This window comes from Pimephales promelas, chromosome 15 (assembly GCF_988280905.1).
Source record: "Pimephales promelas chromosome 15, fPimPro1.hap1.1, whole genome shotgun sequence".
Classification (NCBI taxonomy): Eukaryota; Metazoa; Chordata; class Actinopteri; order Cypriniformes; family Leuciscidae; genus Pimephales; species Pimephales promelas.
The window spans coordinates 30,681,851-30,707,150 of NC_142783.1; the positions used below are offsets into that span (position 1 = coordinate 30,681,851).

At 35.5% G+C, this 25,300-nt stretch overlaps 2 protein-coding genes across 2 annotated transcripts; both read right to left on the reverse strand.

The window, feature by feature from the left end:
• Nucleotides 1–1,775: 1,775 nt before the first annotated feature.
• LOC120464116 (calpain-1 catalytic subunit) lies at nt 1,776–10,247 on the reverse strand. The gene is made up of 21 exons (XM_039653460.2): nt 9,978–10,247; nt 9,678–9,747; nt 9,449–9,567; nt 9,179–9,312; nt 8,818–8,992; nt 8,592–8,663; nt 7,446–7,531; nt 5,912–5,983; nt 5,645–5,805; nt 5,404–5,564; nt 5,270–5,281; nt 4,972–5,177; nt 4,776–4,827; nt 4,285–4,359; nt 4,132–4,189; nt 3,984–4,045; nt 3,769–3,837; nt 3,582–3,660; nt 3,264–3,380; nt 2,830–2,882; nt 1,776–2,691 (listed from the first exon to the last, which is right to left on the reverse strand). The coding sequence occupies exons 1-21, from the start codon at nt 10,224–10,226 to the stop codon at nt 2,665–2,667; spliced, it is 2,109 nt and encodes a 702-aa protein (XP_039509394.2). The 5' UTR covers nt 10,227–10,247; the 3' UTR covers nt 1,776–2,664.
• A 6,773-nt stretch (nt 10,248–17,020) lies between these two features.
• Nucleotides 17,021–23,488, reverse strand: LOC120464117 (calpain-1 catalytic subunit). The gene is made up of 13 exons (XM_089119963.1): nt 23,366–23,488; nt 22,688–22,961; nt 22,397–22,466; nt 20,764–20,882; nt 20,502–20,635; nt 20,141–20,315; nt 19,961–20,032; nt 19,641–19,726; nt 18,672–18,743; nt 18,414–18,574; nt 17,291–17,451; nt 17,154–17,169; nt 17,021–17,061 (listed from the first exon to the last, which is right to left on the reverse strand). Exons 2-13 carry the CDS (start codon nt 22,934–22,936, stop codon nt 17,021–17,023), a joined length of 1,356 nt encoding a protein of 451 aa, XP_088976089.1. The 5' UTR covers nt 22,937–22,961; nt 23,366–23,488.
• Nucleotides 23,489–25,300: the final 1,812 nt, after the last annotated feature.

Sequence of the window (25,300 nt, forward strand, 5' to 3'; positions counted from 1 at the left end):
GTGCACTATTATTCAAAAACCTAACCTATATTGTTAACAAAAGTAAACGAGGGATAAAAACTAAAGTACTCGAGTGCAATGCTGTATCAGGTGCTCTACTGAAAATGTACGTGAGAAACCATATGGAACTAGTAATGTGATACAAACATCAAAATGTAAGTAAGTTTGCAAGGAATTGTGGGAAAATTCATGGGAAAAAGAATAAAAGTAGTTTTACTGCTTCATTGATTTCAGTTGAAAATGGCCAGACCAGTTATAATTTGTCGCGGCATGAACTCCACAAGACATGTCAAGTGGAATCTGGCACCAAAAGATTAGCAGCAGATCCAAGTCCTGTAAGTTGCGAATTGGGTCTTCCGATTGATCCGATTTGTTAGTCCAGCACATCCCATTTATGCTCAATCGGAACGAGATCTGGGAAATTTGGAGGCCAAGGCAACACCTTGAACCCTTTATCATGTTCCTCAAACCATTCCTTAATTATTATTTTTTGCAGTGTGCTCTGCAGAGTGCACTATCCTACTGAAAGAGGACAATACCACCAGGGAACAAAACTGTCATGAAAGGGTGTAGCCTATGTGGTCTGCAACAATGTTTGGGTAGGTGGTACGTGTCAAGCATTGCCCAGAGCACAACACTGGCCTCCATATTGGATCCGACTGTCTTCTTCCCCTGGTAAACAACTCACACTCACAAGCATTTGGCCATCCCCCTGATCTAGCACGTGATTTGCCAGACCAGGCGGCTTTCTTCCATTGCTCCATGGTCCGGTTCTGACACTCACCTGCCCAAGTAGGCACTTGGCTGTGGACAGGGGTCACCATGGGGTCACACAGCCATATATGCAGCAAATATTTGTGCCTGTTTAAAATAGACATATTCCCAGACATTGAAAGGGAGTAGGTCAAGTAGCTGTTTAAGCCCACTAACATTCATTTTGCCTCATCACCAAAATATTTATAAGCTAACCTTGTTTGAGCAACCAGTTTTAATATACAGAATGTTTTTTCCAGTGATCTGAAAAAGTTCAACGGTAATTAAAATATGGGTAAAAACAGGTGCTATGCCATAGACAGGACAATGTATTTGCAATAATTTAATTGTAAGGCTATGGACACAAACTACAACCAAATTGTATAACCAAAACTACAACTACATTTTTATTGCATATATCCTGTCTCTTTGAAAAACAATATTAAAGAAATAAATGTGAGCTTTTTCATGCATATACATTCCATATTAGCCCATTCTGCAGCAGTATATTAATACGAATAAGAATTGACGGGGTCAGGGGTAGGTCATTCGTACAAATTCACAAAAATTGGGCAACTCGTAAAATATGTACGATTAAGTTGGTTGTGAAAAAACGAGTGAGGTCGTCTGAATTTGTGCAAATTAGCCACCTCTTAAAATGAACACAAATTGCCATGAGAGATGGTACTGTAAAAAAAAAAAATGTAAAAAAAAAAAGTCAGGGGATAACAAATCATTAAACCATTGAAAGCTGTGAGACCTGAAAATTTAAAAAAGATTTTTATACAGCTTTGTTAAGTCTGTAAGTTAAGTCAATATGTCGTCTATCCTAATTAAGGTCAACAGACAAAGACAACTAGTCTCGAATTTTATATTAGGTACTGTACATCTCCATTTCCCCTGATTTCACTGTACAGTAAATTTACCCGAAAGTTCTTCCGTCTTCTTCTGATTCTCCCAGATATCAGGGATTAATCTGGAATTGTTCACACCAGAGCTCAAAGTACAACATTCTCTTCTGATAGGATACAATTTTGTATTTATTTATATTGGTGTTTTGACAGCATGAAGGATGAAAGAACATATTACAGCATGTATAATTGCAGCATTTTGACCCTATACCAACAGTTCACCCAAACATGAAAGCTGAAAAAAAAAAAAAAATTTGTTTACTAATTCTGCATATATTTATATGGTGCAGTATGTTCATGAACATGCATGGCCCCTATCAAATACACTAAAAAACAAAAATCCTGTCAGGGTGTCTTGAACTCAACATTTTTGAAGAATCTCAAAAAAGATGTACCCCATTGACTTAAATGGTATTTTTTTTTTTCCATACTATGGGAGTTAACTTAATGGAGCCCATTTACTATTTCAGCCCAGTCTCATCCGCATTGACTATTTGGTTACCTATTAGTAACAACTTGATGTTTGGAACAACCTGATGGATAATAAATGACAGAATTTTAATTTTTGGATGAACCATGCCTTAAAATGACCCTAGCAATAAAGGGTTTGTTCAAATGCAACCCTAAACCTAGATGATTAACAATGTCAACAATAGCAGGAGGTTTTAAAACCAAAGCAAATAATCCGACAACTGTGGTTAACATGAGAAATAATACAGCAATTGCATTAACCACTTTTCAAACAGACGGTTATTTTTGCACAAATTTATAGAATTACAAACAAATTGATCATGTGAAATGTGTATATCAAATAATAATTTTAAGAAAAGCAAAAGCATTTTAATTCTTCGAGGGATAAAAGGGTGAAGAAAAAAAAAGCATCACAAGTTGTTTATAAGTTTGATATTAAAAAAATGAAATAAAAAAAGTGTTTAGACTGCCTAAACTGCCTATCTGTTCTTGCGTTTGTTGGCAAACCTCCTGGCAAACAGATGTTCCCTCATGAGTACATGGTGAGTCCAATCCACTAAAACACAGAAATAGGTAAATTTATGAATTTTTAATTATAAAAATAACACATAAAATCAAGCAGAATGTTTTTAAACATTTGTACAGTATGTGGTTGGAGATATGGAGAGAAAAAAATGTATTACATCAGGATTACCTCACTCTCATTAAGACTTATCTTCCCACTTTCACAGAGTCTCTGGAATATTCCTGATGAGGAAAATAAAGATGGTTAAAATGTAATAGTAATAATAATAATAATTATAAATAAATAAATACCCAGGCTATTTAGCTCAAACTATTTCAGGAGCATGAAAGGGTCAAACCAAATTTTGTTTATCAGTTTGTGACACAACTCTATAGCCCTAAAAAAATATATTTTTACATTTTATTTTACAGTCCTGAACACCAAATTAGGTGGCTCAGAGGATTTCTGTCTGGACTTTGGTTAAATTGGAAAGTTTAAAATGACCCATAGATGAGAGAGTGAATGTGAGTGTTTGTACTGGGAAAGGCTCCAGCTCTCTGTATAAGGAAACCAGAGAGAGAGAGAGAGAACATCAAATTGTCTTTCTGTCTAGTGTTACTCACTAGCCATGCAGTTCAAACGCATGACAAGGCAAATGAAACCCTCCAGAGAGATCTGTTCTGAAGCACCACCATACCGCACAACCATGAGACTCAGGATGTCCTCATTTAGATGCAAGCCTAGGGCACAAGAACCATGACATAAATACAGGATCTATACAATGTGAGAATGAAAATATTATATCATAATATCTCTGTTTTATATTTTAGGGGTCACTGGGCAGCTATAGAGGTACACTGTACCACCAGCAGTGATGTTTGTGAAAAAAGTGCAAATACTGAATACTTTTCTAGAAAAGTATAAAGTGTATAAGCTTCAACCTGTTCTCTCTAATGCATTTTGCAGTTCGTTCAAAGACAGAACGCCATCTTTGGAAGTATCCATGCTGTAGAAGATTTTCTATAATAATAATAATAATAATAAAAAATGTAAGTGTCTTGCAAGTGCCATGTTTCTTGTCTTAATACAATAACTATCAACGCTAAATTCCAGACCAAATCCACTCACCTTGTACATCATAATGCGGCTCCACAGACGAAGAAATTCTGATCCACGAAGTCTTCCAGTGACAGAGAACTATTTTTATTGTCAGGAAATATTTCTAGAGCTAAAACATGTTTCTTCACAGTATGACTGGAAACACAAGCTGAACCATGTGGATAAATCATAAACATATTGTTTTTTAATAGTTTTTAATTTCTTGTTTAAGGAAAAAAGGATACATCTGACATGGCAATTATACTTCTGCATGAATCCAGGCCGAATCCTTCAGTATTTTTATTTCCTAAAACGCACAGTTGAGTGATTTATGAGGCAATTTAAGATTTATAAACTAGCAATAGTAACATAAAGGATTTTTAAAACACTCACCTCTAAGTAGGTTTTCATGTAGAAGCTGTTGAAGTTTTTCAGCATCAACAACTTTGTACTGTTTCCAAAGAAGACATACAAGAGTTTGAAGATTGTAGCAGCTACATTTCTTCTTCTTTTTTTTTTTGATAATATATTACCTCACATATTTACCTGATCAGAATATTGTCGAAACAAAGTTTTAGTTTTCAAGTCTTCATCCACTTCGTTGTTGTCGTTGTATGCGACCTAAATATGAGAATAGAGACTGAGAAACTGTAGCATTGGCAACTGCTAAAATCACAATTAGACTTCCCATTTCTACAGCAGAAAATAAATATCTGAGTTCTGATAATATACTCTTTACAATTTTTGGATGATATCAGATTCTCAACTCTTAAAATGAATTAAATGTTAATTTATGTAACATTATATTTTTATTTTTATAGAATAAACAACTTAATATTCAATGTGCAGAGAAACGTGTTAGATTCTGAAGTTGTAATTATACTAACTTTATTTGTACAATTAATTTCATTTCCATTGTAGAATTAACAAAAACAAGACAATTTTGAATGAACCAATATTTCTAATATAAATGACTGCATATATTGACAAACTCAAGAGTATACTAAAATTTGTACAAAATAAGTCTGTATTATTACCTCGTCTACAAGATCCACAAGAAAACCTTTCTCTGTCCTTTCTGTGTCCTTTCTGGATAAACAACCAACAACACATATTTAAAACAAAGTTAACATGTGTAATAAAGCATATGATTGTGACGTTTCAGTGTATAAAGTCAGTTTTTCTACTTAAATGTTGAATATTGTCAATGTCTCAGTCCTTCATGTTACTCACTGAATGTTTATCTCATTTTTGCACAGAATGGTCAGGATGAATTCTGCGTTCTTGTTAGGCATGTAAGTGGATGGTACGATGAGATACTCTCCTGGCTCCAGTCTGAATAGTTTCATCACTTGTCTTGCATCCTGAAAAGCCCCGCTTGTTGCCACGGGCTTTCTGTTATGGAAAAAGCTTGATCCAAACTTTCCCTCAGATCTCATCTAAAGGATAATAAAACAAAAAAATGTGTCAGAAAGGTACGACAGCTTATGTAATATGTATTAAAAACTGATTAAATACAAATTTTACTTGCCTCGGGTGGAACCTGTAAAAGTTCAAAACAAAAATGAATGTTACACTCTGAGCACAAAGGCATCATTGTACAACCATATGCATTGCATTTGCAGGTTTGTTTTGTTTGTGTGTTTATTTTTTGTGAATACTGACCGCAAACACGCAGAAGCCGATGCCATGGTGTGAAGCAAGGCGTCTGTTTCTCTTGTCAGGTTTCTGTATGAGGGACACCAGAACATTGCTCTGGCCCTGGTCACAGGCCGCATCCATCTCATTAATCTTCAGCCAAAACTGGGGGTTGGTAAAGAAGGTTTCTACAAATACAGGACATGGGTGTCAGAATCAGATTTACATTGATGACTGGAAGCTTTATAATTAGAATTAATTAAAGCACCTAAATGAATTGTGCAGCCTCCAGCTGTACTCCCAGGAACCCAGTTGCCATGGTGGAACTTGGAAATCCACTGACATGCAGACTTTTCTTCCAAAAAATCAGGAGAGGAACAGCAGATATCCATGTTGTCAAATATTCTAATGAAATCATTATATGACATCCTGCAAAAAAAAAAAAAAAAAAAAACGCTTCATAAATCCTAGACTAAATGTAATTCATGTCTTAGTGCGCATTAAGAATCTTTTTCAAAACATGGTTCATACTCACCAGAACTCTCCATTTTTGCTATCTAGATGTTGTTTGCGGTCCTCAACACTCACGTTGTTCCACAAGCATGACCTGAAAGAATGTAAAACATACATCAGAATAATGGATCATTTTGACAATGCAATAATCAAACAATTTCACAATTTTTTTTTTTTTTGTTCTGAGAGTTGTTATCTTAAACTGCTACTATTGTGTGATATAAGATATGTTATAGTTTACTCAAGTATTTGGTATGTTCTACAGTCTGCTTTAACATCTGAATCTGATCATTCTTATGAATAGCTTTAATAATATACTCTATCATTATTTTTTCTTTCACTAATAACACATACAGAAGTTTTGAATGTTATTGTTATAGTCTTAATAATAGATGCATTAAATTTGCTTATCATATCCTTATGACTATTTGGCTGTATTCTTGTATTACTCCAATTATTAAAGATGGTGACTTGATTCAACTCATCAGCTCATTATCACATATATCCCCATGTGATAATGATCTAATGAGTTGAAGAGTTGAATCAGACAAAGAAAATGTGCAGTGTTGGGGGTCCTTAAGGAGCAGGGGTGGGAAACACTGATTTAGATGATTTATATATGAAGAGTTCAGATGCAAAAGCCTCTAAGTGCCATTTGAAATTTTCTTCTAAAATTATCATTTTTATTAAGCTTGTATATTTAAGGTCAGTAATTTCATTTAAATGGCAATGAAGATTACCTATTAATTGTCATTTAAGTGAAATTACTGAACTTAAATACACAGGCTTGATAAAAATGGTCATTCTAGAACAAAATTTCAAATGGCACTTGGAGGCTTTTGCATCTGAACTCTTCATATATATATATATATATATATATAACTAAATAATATGGGGTAAAAATAGGGTAAATAGGGTAATAATTTGATCCCCTGCTGATTTTGTAAGTTTGACCACTTTCAAAGAAACGAATGGTCCATAATACAATAGGTTTATTTTAATGGATAGAGACAGAAAATCAACCAAAAAACACATTATATAAAGGTTTGATTAGCATTTGTTCGAGTGAAATAAACATTTGATCCAAGCAACCAGAAAGAATCCTGCCTCCCACAGATTATGTGATCATGTGGAACTGTTGTGCCTTGTTGTGTTTGTTTGTACGGATGTTTGTTTGACTGTAATTTTTTACAGTCTATGCGGTATGGACTGCCTGTCTGTGTTTGACCTTGCCTGTAATTTGGATCACGTCTTTGCATTGCCCTGTTTAATAAATACTGCATTTGGATCCTCAACCTTGTCTCGAAGTAGTTCATGACAACTAAATAGTTTGTAATTTACTGGAAGTGTTAATTAATGGTTTGCTGGTCTTGTATATTATCTTGTGTGTTTTTTTTAGGTGTTTTGTGCATTGTATTTTAGGACACTCTTGAAAATGAGATGTGCATCTCAAGGGGTTTATCCAAAAGAATAACATTTGTTGCAAATAGGACATTTTAACAGATAAAGAGACTCTAAATGTCTAAATTGTGTGGTTAAATAAAATCTGTTCTTACCTGTCACTCCAGTCTCCATTCCACTCAAGGTCTCCCCATGGGTTGAACAATCTCACAAGCTTAACTGGCCCTTTACCACTCATGACCTGTTAGTTTTTTTTAAAAGATTTTTATATATAAATAGTATGAATTAGTAGTATGAAAATGTGGCGAATCTTTCTGATATTACCAGTACCTTTATTTTGTAACTTACCAGAATTCTGAAGTAAAGCATCAGTTTATTTAATGATTTGTGACATTTGAGCACTGAGCAGAACAAACACTAAGATTTTATGCAAAAAGGCCAAATCATGTAAAAACATGAAGTTGGCTGGTTTCCATTATCTTTTGTCCCTAAAATATTTACCTGAAAGGGTTAGTTCACCCAAAAATGAAAATTAAGTCATTAATTACTCACCCCCATGCTGTACCAACCCCGTAAGACCTTCGTTCGTCTTCGGAACACAAATGAAGATATTTTTGATTAAATTTGAGAGCTGTATAACTACCACATTGGCTCCTAAGGGACTGCCTCTTGACGGCCCAGAAAGTCAATGAAGAAAATGTTTAAATATCCCAAGTGACTACCGTGGCTCAACTATATGTTTATCAAGCGACGCGAATACTTTTTGTGCGAAAAAACAAACAAAAATAACGCGTTTATTCGACTATTTCTTTTCTTCCTTGTAGGCCAGAAACGAGATTTCCTTAGATTTCCACGACGCATGCGCGAGAATTGCGATCTGAAGTAGTGTAAAGCAGATCGCAATTCTCGCGCATTTCTCGTTTCTGGCCTACAAGGAAGAAAAGGAATAGTCGAATAAACTCGTTATTTTTGTTTGTTTTTTCGCACAAAAAGTATTCGCGTCGCTTGATAAACATATAGTTGAGCCACGGTAGTCACTTGGGATATTTAAACATTTTCTTCATTGACTTTCTGGGCCGTCAAGAGGCAGTCCCTTAGGAGCCAATGTGGTAGTTATACAGCTCTCAAATTTAATCAAAAATATCTTCATTTGTGTTCCGAAGACGAACGAAGGTCTTACGGGGTTGGTACAGCATGGGGGTGAGTAATTAATGACTTAATTTTCATTTTTGGGTGAACTAACCCTTTAAGACCTTATTTGAATCTGATGCGTGCTGAGACCTGATTTTGTGCAGTCTTACCTGGTAAACCTTTGTCACAGTGTAAGCGTGGCCCAGAACAATGCCAGTTGGCAATTGTTCCTCATTCCGATTCTGTGGAAACAGAAAAATTATCAGAAGACAGATGATGTGGTATAAAAGTCATTGCTTAAACGGTGCTGTAAGCTTTTTTTTTTCTTTTTTTTTTTTTGGAATCCCAGAAATTAAAATGTCTCTGTAAAATATAAGGTTTTTAATTTATTTTTACCCCTTGTGGAGTTTCACAACCCATAAGGACTTCTGACTGGAACGCACGGTACATTATCTCCCACAAATTAGATGGAGCCCTTTTCAGTTCATAGTGCATATGAACACCACCGGTGAAGTCAATGAGGGCTTCAGATACCCGGCCACAGTGCATGTCAGCGTAGGATCCGCACACCCTGTAACGGTCATTCAAACTCGAAATTGTATGCCGCAATATAATAGACTTAATTATGATGACTATTACTGTACACGAATCAGAGGTTGAATTACAGTCGTTCTTATATTCAATACAACAGCACTATTGCTTACATATACTTGAAATGATTTTTTATAAAGTCACTAAAAGATGTACAGGCACTTACTTTGCATATGCTTTCTCCAGCAAGGCTGGCCAGAACTCATTATATGTTTTTGATCGGACAAAAATCAGCTTCCCGTCGATTGTTGGCAGTTTGTCATCAATCACAACATCGTACCATTTCCCAAACCGCCAGAACTGTAAGTTTAAGCAAACAGAACACTGAGTGAAAAACTAACAGGAAAAACTATTGGTTGGGGTTTCGATTCTGGAAAATATGATCAAAATAGAATTGAATATTGAAAATTATGGTATGAAAAAAAGAGGAACTTACCCTGAAGTGAAATAAACCAGTATAATTGTTGCTGAATGATTGTCCGTATGGGACGACCTTTTGTAAAAGTTTGTTTTGAAATGTCAGAGCCCCAACAGAGGCCAGAAACCAGCAGTTTCCTGAAGAAAAAAAACCCTTATAAGCTAACTTGCTATTGCTAGTGTCTCCAAAATGGCCAACCCACGCTTTAAGTGTATAAAACAACAATATTGTGGTTACTCAGACATACCTATATTCCCTTGGGCGTAGTCAAACCTGGACACTGTGTCTACAATAAATTCAGCTTTAGGATGCAATTTCTGAAAGAAAATAAGAAAAATTTTCAGTATTTGACTTGTGATCAACTGATGCATTCTGTGAAAGGGATGTGATTGATAGTGGTTTTTAGTAGTGTCGTTTAATTTCTTTAAGTGTTTAGATTTTCATAGTCAGATCTTTGAGCTTTCCATAAAAATTGTAAAAGTTTACGCTTCTAATTAGGTGTGCAATATTATCAGAACACATTAAAGATGAAGTATAGATTACATACCGTTGGTCTCATCCACTTCACTCGGGCCATGACTTCTGGCTTCAGCAGCTCTTCACCAATGGCACGAGAGTCTGGCATGAAAAACTCATCAACAAATCTTTGGCTTGTCTTAAGACAGTAGTCTTGTAAAGAGTTGTAGTCCTGATCCATGAACTTCAAAGGATTTGTTTCAGAGCCCATGCCACCCTTCATGTTGCGGTCATCCATGACTTTTAGACACATGCCGTGTGGAACCGCTGGAGGAGGCATTTTGAAATCTGTCTGGATTTCTTTACTATTAAAAAGAGGAAATTACAATTATAATACAAAGATATTACATTTATTTATTAAAAGTTACCTTTGATTTTTCTGTGTTGTATCTTTTCCATTTTAGGCTTTTATCCAAACCACTTTCATTTCATTCAAAGTATACATTTTATCAAACTATTGTTAGCAAAATCCTCAACTGTTTATGCTGCTGGAATACAGATATAACACAAACACAGTATAATAAATCCTTACAGAACAACATCTATAGAAGTAAATGTACAGTAGGCCTAGTACTTCAATTTGAATATAGCTAATACAGACTAAAGACAATGTAATTAAATTCACACAAGTATACAATCCATAAAGTGTTTTTTTTAAATAAATTAGTTTGTAAACCAACAGATAGGTCTTCCCTTCCCATGAGAGTATTGAGCTTGGACTTATTGCATTACTGACATAAATAAGATGAATATGTACCTTCAGAGATGCAATGAATTTTCAGCCAAGTGACTGGTAATCTTCTCCGTCTTCACACACTTTTGCCTTACTTCAAGCTTTTAAACACTTGTAGAAGCCCTGCCCCATTTCCAGTGTATGTGTCTATAACAAAGAATTGATTGACAGAAACTCATCTGAATCTTTGTCGTTATAAAATACTGACATATACATATTTGTCAAAGGACAAAACGAAGGTCCACATGTTTCACATTAGTAACTTAAGTGACTATTGTTATTATTTTCTAGGAGGAACGTTTGGGTGCATGCTTATTTCTGTGCATGATATTATAAAATACATGCTGCTTTTTAGACACTCGATTACAGAAACCAATTTTGTATTTGTAATTAATATTTTTATGATACATTTTTAATGAGGAGTATAAAATATATAAATTATGACCATATAACTAAGTAAGAGTAGCCAATAAAACATTTCTTGATAAATAAACACCCATGCCCGCCAGGTATGTAGCCTATATAAACACTTGTGCCAATACAGTATTTATGCAAATGAAAACCAGACAAGTCAGATCAAGTCCTGCCACTGTACAACGAGAGGAGTATTTTGATAGTGCCAAACTATAAGAATGTGCAATCACTTTGAATCTGTGAGGTTACTTTGGGGGAAAAAAAAAATTTGTTTATTTGGAAGGAATGAAACATTTAGGCAGGCTTATGTTTTATATATATATATATATATATATATATATATATATATATATATATATATATATATATAAGTCATCACAATAGGTAGATGTGTTAATGTTGGCTATAATAACCACAAAAGAGTCATGTGGACTTGTGTCCCAAAGCAAGATGATTAGTTGGTTTTGTTTTATTAACGAGACCCTCCGAGTAAGACCACTCAAAAGTTCAATTAATAATATTCAAAAATAGAATTTCTATTTCTTAGGAAATTCTGGGCACTGCACCGCTGCTATACATGAATTTCTGATGGTAAGCCAACAATCAGTTATGATTTATCAAACATTCTATGACTGGCTAAAGAGAAAAAGAAAAAATGCTCAGTGTACAAAGTATGTGAATTATTTACAATTGATAAACATATTTAGGCTAAATTGGTTTTAGCCTAATTTCTTGATCACTCCAGCCAGGTATGTATATAAAATACGTGCATCTATACACTATATGCAAATGCAAACCAGTCAAGTCAAAACAAGTCCTGCCACTGTACAACGTGATGAGTATTTTGATAGCCCCAAACTATAAGAATGTGCAATCACTTTGAATCTGTGAGGGTACTTTAAGGAAAATATATTTTATAAGCTTTACAACCGTTTGTTTTTTGTGTGTGTGTTTTTTTTGTTTTGTTTTTTTTTTTCCATTTGGATGGTATGAACCATGTATATGTAGCTATTTTCAAAGAGACAATAAGCATTAGTATTACATGGACATGTGGCCTACAAATGGTTTCCCAAAGCAAGTTGATCAGTCATAGTGTCACAAACAATCATTCATTCATTCTTATAGGTTACGTCCGGATACATTTGAAAACGGTGTTTTCGTTTAAAAACGCTCTCCGTCCACACGTTTTCAAGCATTTTCCATGGCATTTTCTAGCATTTTTCCGACGTTTCAGGAACCTTCTGAATTCACTTTACTGCGCATGCGTGAAACTTCACAAAAGCTCACGTGAGATGATACATATGGGAAAATAAAGTTATCGCACAATCCTGTTAGAGAAAACTAAACTGCTAGAAACAGGATAATTTTATTTAGCAAAATAAAATATCTCACCCATCACTGATGCGTGCAGGTCGCATTCAGTCTAGATGTTTGGTCTAAAACGCAACTGCTCTTCTGTTTTCCCGCAGGACAGCAAATGGGAATACATTATCTGTCATCTTTGCAGTACTGTGCTATGAAGAACGTGCAAAATAACACATTTTAGCAACAGTGTAAAACTGAATAGCACATAACAGGCACAATACCGATAAACATGAATATCTATTGGTACAACATGGATCACACGACTAAAACTCGTTTTCAGATAGCCTACCTCCAGCTTCACTGTCCACACTACAACGCGAAAACGGCGTTTTCAAATCTATCCACTTTGGAGAGCGTTTTCCAAAAGATAGCCTAAATTTTCGTTTACTTAAAACGGCGTCTCAGTGTGGACGGAAGGCCAAAACGGAGAGAAAAATATAGGCCTACGATTTCAAACGTGGACATGGCCATAGTTTGTTTTCACTCGTTTCCTGTCTTCCTTTGTTCCGTTTTTCTGCCTCTCTTTAATTGTCATGGTAAATCGTTTAATTAGCACAGGTGTTTATCATTATTATATTAATTTGGCTTGTACGTATTAAGTTGCAGTCAGCGTTGAGTTGTTCACTCTACAATTAGTTGTATTTCTTCGTCACCATTTTTTTGCATTGCCTTCTGAGTTTGCCGTGAAAGATTTTTAACCTAATCCTCTTCATCATCGTCTGCTTACTGCAACTGTGTGTGTGTGTGTGTGTGTGACACATAGTAGCATGTAGGTTAAAATGTACTCTTTTTTTTAAGAGACCCTCAGAGAGAGTAAAACCACTGAAAGTTATTGTTTGTTCGTAGAATTCCAAGAATAAAATGTATATATTTTTTAGAAAATTCTGGGCGCTGCACCGCTGCTATACGGGCCCTTCTACATTGGTTCAAAGTCAGACTTGGAAACGTCTTGAAAAAAATTAAAGTTTTGTTTCTATAAAAACTGTATAAAATATCCGAGGTACACATTTCTAGTAATTGTGCAGATAATTATCATATTTTATTTTCAGAAAGTTTGGGAATATTTTTCCTCTCCCCAAATTTGTCACTACCAAAACCCAATAATACATAATTTAGTAATAAGGCTAACAGAGCCTATAAGACATTTCTTGATAAATGATCACTCATGCCAGCCAAGTATGTATAAACACTACTATATGCAAATGAAAACCAGTCAAGTCAGATCAAGTCCTGCCACTGTACAACAAGAGGAGTATTTTGATAGTGCCAAACTATAAGAATGTGCAATCACTTTGAATCTGTGAGGTTACATAAGGCAAATATCTTTTATAAGCTTTACAACCATCTGTTTTTTTTCCACTATAAAGAACCTATTGTGGAATGAGACGGTTCTGTTGATGTTAAAGGTTCTTCATGGAACCACTGATGCCAATAAAAAAACTTTATTTTTAAGAGTGAAGAGTAACGAGACAATAGATCAAGTGAATCCTTTACATTGTGACCCTATAGCTTATAGGGATAGTTCACCCAAAAATAAAAATTCTGTCATCATTTACTCATGCTCAATTTGTCCCAAACCTGTATGAAGGTTGTCTTTTTTGCAGAACACAACTGAAAATATTTTGAAGAATGTAACAGTTGATGGACCCCTTTGACTAGCATAGTATGTTTTTCCATACTGTGAAAGTTACTAATTCGATAGCGTATTTCTGGGTACTGAAAGTGCTTCACATATGAAAGGGGGAATCTCCTCAATCACCACCAATGTCCAGCATCCCCCTGGATGATGTGACGGCAGCCATATTGTGCCAGAACGCCCACCACACCCCAGCTTACTGAAGGAGAGGACGCAGAGTGATGAAGTCGATTAGTATATGGGCCGGCGGCCGAGGATGATAAGGACGCCATGATGGGCAAATTTGGCCAGGATGCCGAGGTTAAACACCTACTCTTTTCCGAAGGACATCCTGGGAAGTCCGGAGCTCGATTTAACATCTCATCTGAAGGATGGGTTAATGGGGCCATCAACTATCTGGTTACCCATATTCTTCAAAATATCTTATTTTGTGTTCAGCAGAAAGAAAGTCATGCAGAATCTGAACAACTCAAGGGTGAGTAAATAATAACAGAATTTTTGGTTTTTTGACCCTAGCAACACAGGGTTGGTTCAATTGTCATATTTTTAACAATGACAACAACAGCACAAGGTTTCAAAACCAAAGCAAACAATCTGACAACAGTGACTCCAGGTGGTCAACATGAGAAATAATACATCCATAAATCACTTTTCGAACAGACAGTTAATAGGCTACAGTTATTTTTGCACAAATACAGCATTACAAACACAATTGGACAATGTGAAATGTGTATATCAAATAATAATTGTAAGAAAAGCAAAAGCATTTTAATTATTTGAGGAATAATAAGTGACTAGCATCACAATTTGTTTATGTGTTAATATATTATGAAATAATATACATTATTAAAAATAAAAAATAATGTAAAATGAAATAAAACCATTTTTTAGACTTCCCAAACCACTGATCTGTTCTTGCGTTTGATGGCAAACCTCCTGGCAAAAAGACGTTCGTTCACGAGTACATGGTGAGTCCAATCCACTAAAACACAGATGCACAGAAATTGGTTGTGAATGTATTGAATGGGGGAAAAAAATTACAAAGAAAATCAAACAGATTTTTCTTTTTAAACACTTGCAGAGATAAGAAAAAAAATGATGTTTACATCAGGATTACCTCATCTTACCTCAGGATTATCTTCCCACCTTCACAGAGTCTCTGGAATATTCCTGATGAAGAAAATAAAGGCTGTTAAAATGTAATAATTATAAATAAATAAATACCCAGGGTATTCTGCTCAAACTATTTCAGGAGCATGAAAGGGTCAAACCAAACATTCTTTACAAGTTTATGCGACACAACTCTTGGTAGCTTACCCTGACGTTTTATTTATTTATTTATTTATAAGTCCTGAACACCAAATTAGGGTGGCACACGGTGGCTCAGAGGATTTCTGTCTGGACTTTGGTTAAATTGGAAAGTTTAAAATGACCCATAGATGTTACAGTGAGAGTGTGAATGTGAGTGTTTGTACTGGGAAAGGCTCCAGCTCTCTGTATCAAATTGTCTTTCTGTCTAGTGTTACTCACTAGCCATGCAGTTCAAACGCATGACAAGGCAAATGAAACCCTCTAGAGAGATCTGTTCTGAAGCACCACCATACCGCACAACCATGAGACTCAGGACGTCTTCATTTAGATGCAAGCCTAGGGCACAAGAACCATCACATAAATACAGGATCTATACAATGTGTGAATGAAAATATTATATCATAATATCTCTGTTTTATATTTTAGGGGTCACTGGGCAGCTATAGTTGTTTAATCCAATTTTAAGTCAAATATGGACAAACTCAAACATTGGGTTAAAATGTAATTTAAAAATGTAACCCAATGGCTGGGTTTGTCCATATTTGACCCAAAATTGGGTTAAAACAACCCAGCATTTTTTAGAGTGTATGTTGAAATCCTCCTGTCAATCCTAAAGATAAAGGGCATCTTGGGATCCGCTCTCCAATGGTTAAAGTCTTACCTCTCAGATAGGTCCTTAGGGTGTCGTGGAGGGCTGTGGCATCTAAGACCCAACATCTAGCTACTGCACTCTAAAAAATGCTGGGTTGTTTTAACCCAACTTTGGGTCAAATATGGACTAACCCAGCCGTTGGGTTAAATTTTTACATTACATTTTTAACCCAACATTTCGGGTTTGTCCATATTTGACCCAAAATTGGGTTAAAACAACCCAGCATTTTTTAGAGTGTGAGGTGCCTCAGGGCTCAGTGCTTGGACCACTTCTCTTTTCCATCTACATGACGTCACTAGGATCTGTGATTCACAAACATGGCTTTTCCTATCACTGCTATGCTGATGACACACAACTCTACCTCTTATTCCAGCCTGACGATCCCATGGTTGCAGCTTGTATCTCAGCCTATCTGGCAGACATCTCTGGCCCGATGAAGTCAAGTATATTTATAGGTTTTCACGATATAGATTGCATCAAAGCAGCTTCACAGTATCAACACTGAAGGAAGGACCTTTCTGAAATGAAGGACCACCACCTTCAACTAAATCTTGCGAAGACAGAGCTACTTGTGGCACATCACATCTTCTCCATTCAGCTATAGGCACAAGAAAATCTTTCTCTGTCCTTTCTGGATAAAAAACACATATTTAAAAAAAACAGTGTAATAAAGCACATGACTGTAAACATTTCAGTGTATAAAGTCAATTTTTTTTTAGTATTCCAAGCATAAATAAGTACTCAAATGTTGAATATTGTAAACTTATAGTCAATGTCTCAGTCCTTCATGTTACTCACTGAATGTTTATCTCATTTTTGCACAGAAAGGACAGGATGAATTCTGCGTTCTTATTAGGGCTGTAAGTGGATGGCACGATGAGATACTCTCCTGGCTCCAGTCTGAATAGTTTCATCACTTGTCTTGCATCCTGAAAAGCCCCGCTTGTTGCCACGGGCTTTCTGCTATAGAAAAAGCTTGATCCAAACTTTCCCTCGAATCTCATCTAAAGGATAATTAGACAAAAAAAAAAATGTGTCAGAAAGGTCTGACAGCTTATGTAATATGTATTAAAAACTGATTAAATACAAATTTTACTTGCCTCGGGTGGAACCTGTAAAAGTTCAAAACAAAAATGAATGTTACACTCTAAGCACAAAGGCATCATTGTACAACCATATGCATTGCCTTTGCAGGTTTTGTTTATGTTTATTCATTTTTTTGTGAATACTGACCGCAAACACGCAGAAGCCGATGCCATGGTGTGAAGCAAGGCGTCTGTTTCTCTTGTCAGGTTTCTGTATGAGGGACACCAGAACATTGCTCTGGCCCTGGTCACAGGCCGTATTCATCTCATTAATCTTCAGCCAAAACTGGGGGTTGGAAAAGAAGGTTTCTACAAATACAGGACATGGTGTTAGAAGCAGATTTGCTTTGATGACTAGTAGCTTTATAATCATAACCAGAATGTACATTTCCTGAAGAAAATGTGAGTAGTGTTTGCAGTGGCAAAAATCGCCAATCGGTTGCTAGGAGCAGTTAGCTAGTCTTTAGCAAGATTAGCATGTTACTAGCATGATTTGCAGGATTGGCATGTTGCTAGCATGATTAACATGTTTTGCTAGATTAATGCCAGCTTGATTATGACGTCTGCATGTTTCGAAATATCCTAGCATGATTACCATGTTACTAGCATGACGATTAGCATTATTCTACCAAGATTAGCATGTTTTTTTAGCAAGATGCTAGCAAGAATAGCATGTTTCTAGAATGATTCTAGTAGGATTGTCCTGATGCTAGCATGACGCTTGCACATTTTTACTCGTTCTTATAATGTTTAACCCCAAGCTAATTGCAATTATCATGTAGCTTTTCACAGCTAGCATGTGTAACATGTTGGAAGTCCTGTTTGCTAGCATGAGTCAAAAGAGCCAACCCCAATCTCTATATGATGTTCCGATGCAGAGATATACAGTTGGTCTTGCAAAACATTTGCTAGGGTACTTGCTAGCGAGTGGCTTTAAGCAGCTGCTAATGATGATACTCCAAAGGCTGCTTGTCAGTATGAATGATATAAACCAACTCCCATGCCTCTATATGACATTCAGAATGGAAGATATCCATCTTTGGATTTGAGTTGCTAGGGCGTGGCCAGGGAGTGTTGAAGGTGTCTCAATGGGGACACTTTGGGAAGCTCATGTCCCCCAGGGGTGCACCTTTTACCCCATTGTGAATTATGTTCATACAGAGCCTGTCAGCCTCTTCAAATGTGGTAAATTACACTTTTCTGCTAAATAAGTTTGAGAAATAACAATAGTGAGTGCTTTGCCTTTGGCACCACTTATGAATGATAAGCACCTGAGTGATTCATGCAACCTCCAGCTGTACTCCCAGGAACCCAGCTGCCATGGTGGACCTTGGAAATCCACTGACATGCAGACTTTTCTTCCAAAAAATCAGGACAGGAACTGCAGATATCCATGTTGTCAAATATTCTAAGGAAATCATTCATTGACATCCTGAAACAACAACAAAAACCCAGCTTTATATGGAAATCATAGACTAAATTCATGTTTTAGTACGCGTTAAGAATCTTTTTCAAAACATGTTTCATACCACAACTCTCCATTTTTGTCATGAAGATGTTGTTTGCGGTCCTCATCACTCACTGTGTTCCACAAGGGTGAGCTGAAAGAATTATGTAAAACATACATCAGAATTATGTATCATTTTGACTGTGCAATAATTAAACAAGAACTGCAAAAAAGAACAACTTGTTAAAAAATTTCACTACTAGTTAGTTATGTTAAACTGTTACTGTTGTGTGATTTGATTCATGATTCCCTATCTATTGCTATACATTTTATTAAAAAAAATATACAAATATGTTTGAATAGCTTCAATAATATACTATTATTATACAATTATATAGTATTATTTTCTTTTCCTAAAATACCACCTACAGATTTTTTGAATGTTATTGATCAGCTCAGTCTTAATAATACATTAAATCTGCTACGCATATCTTCATGTATCCACTGGCTGATCCATTGACTGTCTGAAGTGTTCTTGTATTACTCCAATTTATAAAGAAGGTGACATTCTTGATCCACATAATTATAGACCTAAATCAATAATTTGTGTTATTGTTTTAAGTATTTGAACAATTCATTTCTAATCTGTTATCAAAGTACCTAGAAAATAATACATGTTTATTTTTCTTCAAATGCAGAAAAACTTCATAAAACGTATACTAAGCTAAACAAATCCATTGTTGGCAAAATGTCTATGATAGCCTTTATATATCTAACCTATGTCTTGCACATTGATTAGGTATACTTTGCTATTCTATAAATATAGGCCTAATAAGTTACATTATAATATGCAATATAATATGGCAATACAATTATAGCATATGTTGCCCTTTTTTTAGGTGTTTTATGCATTGTATTTTAGGACCCTCTTGAAAATGAGATGTGAATCTCAACGGCTTTATCCAAAAGAATAACATTTGTTGCAAATAGGACATTTTAACAACAGATAAAGAGACTCTAAATTGTGTAGTTAAATCAAATTAATTCTTACTTGTCACTCCAGTCTCCATTCCACTCAACGCCTCCCCATGGGTTGTACAATCTTACAAGCTGAACTGGATATTTACCACTCATGACCTGTTCATTTTTATTAAATATTTTTATGAATTAGTAGTATGAAAATGTGGCAAAAAAGCAGAAAGATTAAGAAACACTAAGATTTATGCAAAAAGGCCAATTCATGTACAGACATGTAAAGCATGGGTGAGTATCAAGTTGTTTTGCTTCCATTATCTTTTGTCCCTAAAATATTTACCTCAAGACCTTATTTGAATCTGATGCGTGCTGAGACCTGATTTTGTACAGTCTTACCTGGTAAACCTTTGTCACAGTGTAAGCGTGGCCCAGAACAATGCCATTTGGTAATCGTTCCTCATTCCGATTCTGTGGAAACAGAAAAATTATCAGAAGACAGATGATGTGGTGTAAACGCAGAATTAAGAAGAAATTAAAATGTCTCTGTAAAATATAGGGTTTTTAATTTATTTTTACCCCAGGTGGAGTTTCACAACCCATAAGGACTTCTGACTGGAACGCACGGTACATTATCTCCCACAAATCAGTTGGAGCCGTTTTCAGTTCATAGTGCATATGAACCCCACCGGTGAAGTCAATGAGGGCTTCAGATACCCGGCCACAGTGCATGTCAGCGTAGGATCCGCACACCCTGTAACGGTCATTCAAACTCGAAATTGTATGCCGCAATATAATAGACATAATTATGATGACTATTACTGTACACGAATCAGAGGTTGAATAACAGTCGTTCTTATATTCAATACAACAGCACTATTGCTTACATATACTTGAAATGATTTTTTATAAAGTCACTAAAAGATGTACAGGCACTTACTTTGCATATGCTTTCTCCAGCAAGGCTGGCCAGAACTCATTATATGTTTTTGATCGGACAAAAATCAGCTTTCCGTTGATTGTTGGCAGTTTGTCATCAATCACAACATCGTACCATTTCCCAAACCGCCAGAACTGTAAGTTTAAGCAAACAGAACACTGAGTGAAAAACTAAAAAAAATGCTTTGGGTTTCGATTCTGAATAATATGATCAAAATAGAAGTAAATATTAAAAATGATGGCATGAAATGAGAGGAACATACCCTGAAGTGAAATAAACCAGTATAATTGTGGCTGAATGATTGTCCGTTTGGGACGACCTTTTGTAATAATTTCTTTTGAAATGTCAGAGCCCCAACAGAGGCCAGAAACCAGCAGTTTCCTGAAGAAGAAGAAGAAGAAGAAGAAGAAGAAGAAGAAGAAGAAGAAGAAGAAGAAGAAGAAGAAGAAGAAGAAGAAAAAAATTATTGTAACAGTAAATTTGATAGGATATCTTTCATATTCCACAACTCATTTCTGTTTTTTTTTTCTTTCTAGGATATATGGATGTTCATGAATCTTTTCAAATATAATAAGTCTTTAAGTGTGTCTTTATAGATGTGTTATTCTGTATTTTATAAAAGACAAATAACATTGTCTCTTTATTTTAATTAGACAACAGCAGTATATACCACATCACCCAAATTGACAAATATGTTTTCAATATTATTGGGATAAATTGAAAACAAATTATATAAAACTAAGTGCAATAAAAAAATTATGTTTCTTTCGATTAAATTTTATCATGAGGGTATTAGGTTGATGCATGCCAAGTTTTGTGCAAATTGAATGAACCAAAAAATAGGTTTTCCAAAAATATTCAATATGGCGGAAAAATTTCCCTGCGGGCAAACAAAATCTGATGTATGGTTCTTGGAGCTTACAAGGATTTGAAAGGGGAAAGATATGTAAAACTAAAATGCACTTATTATAACACCACCAAGTGTGTTGCTCAGACGGCAGAAAAAGAATAATATGCAAATCTTTACAAATACAATAAGGTTACTTGTCTTAAATATAGGCTATCTTTTATTTACACAAAGCAGGTCGTTTTATCTTAATACCCTCTCTAATCTATTATTGGAAAAATAATCTTGGCTGACTGTATTGATGGATGTCTACATTGCACAGGTCATCGTACTGAACACTATTTTGCTCATGATGCCGCTAGGTGGCAGTAGGTGCACACTAGAATTTACTGAGTTTTAAACTAGGGTAGGCAACTTTCTTTTTATACAGGTTGAAACTCTCTTCTCGTCTTGATAGCAAACAATAATTGAAGTGGTCTACGTTTAAAAATGTACATAGCCTATCTTCAGTGGAAGTCTCGGACTAAAGAAATGCACCTCCAATCATTGCATTCGGTCCGCGTGCAATGATGGGATGACCTTCCTGCCTGCATCATCAGCGCGTTTCATAAGGCTATGCTTCAGAGTTGTATCAGACAGCCAAAAGACTGCAAACAAACAGCGGTCGCCTTTAACAGTTCCTCCTGAGCCAAAACAATGAGTTTACGCTGTATAATTACCAAGATATCAATCCGCGACGATCACGTCAACAGGCTTGGATTTTTGTGTTTCTTTGGCAACACAACGCTGAAATGCATTTGCTTCAGTCGGTTGGTACAAGTAAGAACTCTGTATGTTGTTTACTTTACATAATTATAGTGTTATGTGCTTTAAGGCGTGAGGAAATTGCTGTCTCATGACAGTTTTGAAGGAGGCGTGGCTTTCGAGAAGCTCTGAAGGGAGGGCGGGATGCTTTCAAAGCTAACTTGCTATTGCTATAGTGTCTCCAAAACTGCCTACCCACACTTTAAGTGTATAAAACAACAATATTGTGGTTACTCAGACATACCTATATTCCCTTGGGCATAGTCAAACCTGGACACTGTGTCTACAATAAATTCAGCTTCTGGATACAATTTCTGAAAGAAAATAAGAAAAGTTTTCAGTATTTGACTTGTGATCAACTGATGCATTCTGTGAAAGGGATGTGATTGATAGTGGTTTTTAGTAGTGTCGTTTAATTTCTTTAAAGTGTTTAGTTTGTCATAGTTTGTGTCAAAAATTGTGAATGTTTACACTTCTTATTATGTGCAATATTATCAGAATACTGAAGTATATGTATGAAGTATAGATTACATACAGTTGGTCTTATCCACTTCACTCGGGCCATGACTTCTGGCTCCAGCAGCCCTTCACCAATGGCACGAGAGTCTGGCATGAAAAACTCATCAATAAATCTCTGTCTTGTCTTAAGACAGTAGTCTTGTAAAGAGTTGTAGTCCTGATCCATGAACTTCAAAGGATTTGTTTCAGAGCCCATGCCACCCTTCATGTTGCGGTCATCCATGACTTTTAGACACATGCCGTGTGGAACCGCTGGAGGAGGCATTTTGAAATCTGTCTGGATTTCTTTACTATTAAAAAGAGGAAATTACAACGATAATACAAAGATATTACATTTTTTCTAATAAAGGTTACCTTTGATTTTTCTGTGTTGTATCTTTTCCATTTTAGGCTTTTATCCAAACCACTTTCATTTCATTAAAGTATACATTTTATCAAACTATTTTTAGCACAATACTCAACTGCTGCATACAGATATAACACAGACACAGTATAATAAATCCTTACAGAACAACATCTGCAGAAGTAAATATGCAGATAGGCCTATACTTTATTTTGCATATGATACAGTCCATAAAGTGTTTTTTTTATATATATAAATTAGTTTGTAAACCAACAGATAGGTCTTCCTTTCCTATGAGAGTATTGAGCTTCGACTTATTGCATTACTGACATAAATAAGATGAATATGTACCTTCAGAGATGCAATGAATTTTCAGCCAAGTGACTGGTAATCTTCTCCGTCTTCACACACTTTTGCCTTACTTCAAGCTTTTAACACTTGTAGAAGCCCTGCCCCATTTCCAGGGCATGTGTCTATAACAAAGAATTGATTGACAGAAACTCATCTGAATCTTTGTCATTATAAGACACTGACATTTACATATTTCACATTAGCAAGTTATTATTGTTATTATTATTATTCTAGGAGGAAAGATGGTTGGCATGTTTTATTTCTGTGCATATTATTATAAAATACACTGTGCTTTTTTAGACACTCTATTACAGTTTAGTTTTGTTTTATGGTATGAGGTTATGTAAGGCCTCCAAAAATGCATTCAGTGCAGCAGAAACCAGTTTATCCTGCCTGGACTTGCTTTGAATGTAGAACTGATCATTATATGGTTCATCATTATACTGATCATGAATTACATTTATATCAAATTGAAATTAATATTATGTAATATTATATATTTAATGATGAGTTTAAAATGTATAAATTGTGGCTATAGTAAGTAAGAGTATAAGACATTTCTTGATAAATGATCACTCATGCCAGGCAGGTATGTTAGGTATTTAAATCATTGTGTCAATACACAATATGCAAATGAAAACTAGTTAAGTCAGATCAAGTCCTGCCACTGTACAACGTGAGGAGTATTTTGATTGTGCCAAACTACAGTAGTCAACATCTGAAGTGGATCAAAAAAGTTAATCAAAGTTGTCCCAAGACAAGAACGGGTATCGTTCAAATACCATGGCAAATATCTTTTAAGCAGATGTGATTGGTTAAGGTAAAAACTGATATTCACAGCCGTCATGTCACCAGTTCTCCACTAGAGTTCACTGAAACTAAATTAGTGAATTTCATTCCCAATTCCCATCTTCACCTGCAATCATTCAACATCTTCATGATAATGTAGGACTAGTAGTAACTCAATCTGACTACGCCATCCCCTAATGAAGGCAGGAGGAACTACAATATTAGAATCAATAAATACAAAATGTATAATAATAATAATAATAATATTAATACATCTTTTAGGCTATTATGCTGAGTTGGGATAGTCTTTTCTTTCCTATTGTGATGTAGGCTTTGGCTATATCAAAGTGATTGTTTCTCGAACAAGAAAAAATGTAGGCCGGGACTTGATTTTGTCCATTGGAAACTGATTGGAACATCAATTTCAATTTCAAGGTGACTTGTTTTGTTTATTGATAGGCTAATAAGTCTTGCAGAAATTCAACAATATATTTTGAATTCAATATGCTATTTGCTACTCCCTGTATTTTTTTAGTCTTTTGCACCAGTGAAAATGTGTGATACGGGTATTATACAAAAAAAAAAAAAGTTTCAAACAACAAACAGAGATCCCTGATAAGAATGCTACAGAGGAAGGAAACTGTCTGTTTACAAGTCAGAGCTCATGGGATGGACGGACAGCAGATGTTTCTTTGTCTATGGTGGTTTTCTAATTTTAAAAAAGAGTGAGGGATATTTGGGGAGAGACAATGCGTTGACATTTGTATACTGAAATGGAATATTAATACTTTGATAGAGTTAATTATGATTATGGGCTCCATTGACATGACCCACTATAAGTATCCATGTCCATCCTTTTTAATAGATCATCCTTTTGGTATGTTGTAAAAATGTCCTTTGCATTTTTGATGAAGTTCCCTGCATTGAAGACAATGTTTTTCACTTGTTCCAATTGCAATTCCCAATGACAAAGAAAAAATGCAACTTCACTTGCATCGGCACGGGGTCTAAGGGCACACTGGAATGGTGTCTTAGGTCATTTCCTCCCATTCAAATGGAGGCGCTGCCCCGCTCAACACAAACACAGGATGTGGTCAATGGCTAGATTTATCAGCAACAGGCAGGCAACAGACACAATGCCAAGAT

Excerpts from the sequence above, each read along its gene's own strand:
- LOC120464116 (XM_039653460.2), bottom strand. The coding sequence starts at position 10,226 with ATGCCTCCTCCAGCGGTTCCACACGGCATGTGTCTAAAAGTCATGGAT. Across the intron at positions 9,568-9,677 it reads CTACGCCCAAGGGAATATAG|GAAACTGCTGGTTTCTGGCC; the intron begins GTATGTCTGAGT and ends TTTTTTCTTCAG. Across the intron at positions 7,532-8,591 it reads CTGTGACAAAGGTTTACCAG|GTCATGAGTGGTAAAGGGCC; the intron begins GTAAGACTGCAC and ends AAAAACTAACAG.
- LOC120464117 (XM_089119963.1), bottom strand. The coding sequence starts at position 22,936 with ATGCCTCCTCCAGCGGTTCCACACGGCATGTGTCTAAAAGTCATGGAT. Across the intron at positions 22,467-22,687 it reads TGAAGTGGATAAGACCAACT|AAATTGTATCCAGAAGCTGA; the intron begins GTATGTAATCTA and ends ATTTTCTTTCAG. Across the intron at positions 18,744-19,640 it reads AATGGAGACTGGAGTGACAA|CTCACCCTTGTGGAACACAG; the intron begins GTAAGAATTAAT and ends TAATTCTTTCAG.